This window comes from Phalaenopsis equestris, unplaced genomic scaffold (assembly GCF_001263595.1).
Source record: "Phalaenopsis equestris unplaced genomic scaffold, ASM126359v1 Scaffold000437, whole genome shotgun sequence".
In the NCBI taxonomy this organism is placed as follows: Eukaryota; Viridiplantae; Streptophyta; class Magnoliopsida; order Asparagales; family Orchidaceae; genus Phalaenopsis; species Phalaenopsis equestris.
Window position 1 is genome coordinate 11,390 of NW_018164878.1, and position 1,125 is coordinate 12,514.

Sequence of the window (1,125 nt, forward strand, 5' to 3'; positions counted from 1 at the left end):
TATATATATATATATATATATATATAACGGTCAAATCTTCAATATCACATTCAAAAATATCACTTTTACTAATTGTTTTAAAAGCTAAATGTATATTCTCTTAGATAGATTTATAATATCAAAGCAATATAAATGCAAAAAAAAAAAAGATGTTAGATATGTAAATACATAGTAATTGGGTGATATGTATGTAAAGGCCCTATTATTTTTTCTCTTTTGTTTGAAGTTAATAATATCAAAAGAAATATTGTAGAGAGAATGAAACTTTTCCATATAAATATAATGGGAGGAATTTTGTCATCCAAATTAGATTATGATCTTGACGTTGATGTCTTATTTAGTTGTCTGGGTATTAAGGAAAGAGTAATGAGGTTAGAAAGACCTGTAAACATTTTTGATGTTACATGTTATTTTCAACTATGTGATCTTGAGCTGAAAGTCCATAAAATATCCTGACATAAAAACAAAGATCGGAATAAAATCTCTCTCTTTTATGGAGAATTTTTTTACTATCAATTAAATTGTTACATAAAAAATGAATACAAAGAGCTGCCAACAAAAAATGCAAAGAAATGCAATATAGGGGATAACAAAAACATGAAAAGTGAGAAAGCAATATCCATCTTTGTGATGAGGAGCTATCCCTCAATTCGATAATTTCCCAAAATTATTAGGCGACTTGATAAGTTTAAGTTGATTTAAGTAGATTTAATTCTTGAAAAGTCCAATATCACATGTTGAGGGTAAATTATCTTTGTAGAATTTGTTCTTATTTAGCTTTCATTCAAATGAGTATAATTTTTTATTTTTGAATGAGCAGTGAAGTATTAATTATAAAATAATTTTATCAGCATGTTTAGCATAAATCTGCAAGCAATTTTAATTCTTTTAGGCTTTTTGGTTTCTTTGTTTGGTTTTTTTTTTTCAGGAATGTGGTTTTGTACCTTCTGTTATCAGTTATGGGTGTCTTATAAATTTGTACGCAAAGGTAGGCTTGTTTAAATGTGCATATTTTAATGGTTTTTCTACCTTAATGATATTTATTATTAGATTCTAAAAATACAAAGAATCTGTTAGATGTTACGCTTCACATGTGCCATGTAGCCACTTTAATGGTTCTCGAGC

At 26.9% G+C, this 1,125-nt stretch overlaps 1 protein-coding gene across 1 annotated transcript in view; it reads left to right on the plus strand.

The window, feature by feature from the left end:
• The window catches only part of LOC110027730 (pentatricopeptide repeat-containing protein At5g04810, chloroplastic-like), a gene marked incomplete at its 5' end in the record, with an annotated part of 13,689 nt that overhangs the window by 2,334 nt on the left and 10,230 nt on the right, over positions 1 to 1,125 (plus strand). Inside the window, one exon of the mRNA XM_020729269.1 lies at positions 919 to 988. Coding sequence (XP_020584928.1) covers positions 919 to 988 — 70 coding nt within the window. The remainder of the gene's footprint in view (positions 1 to 918; positions 989 to 1,125) is intronic.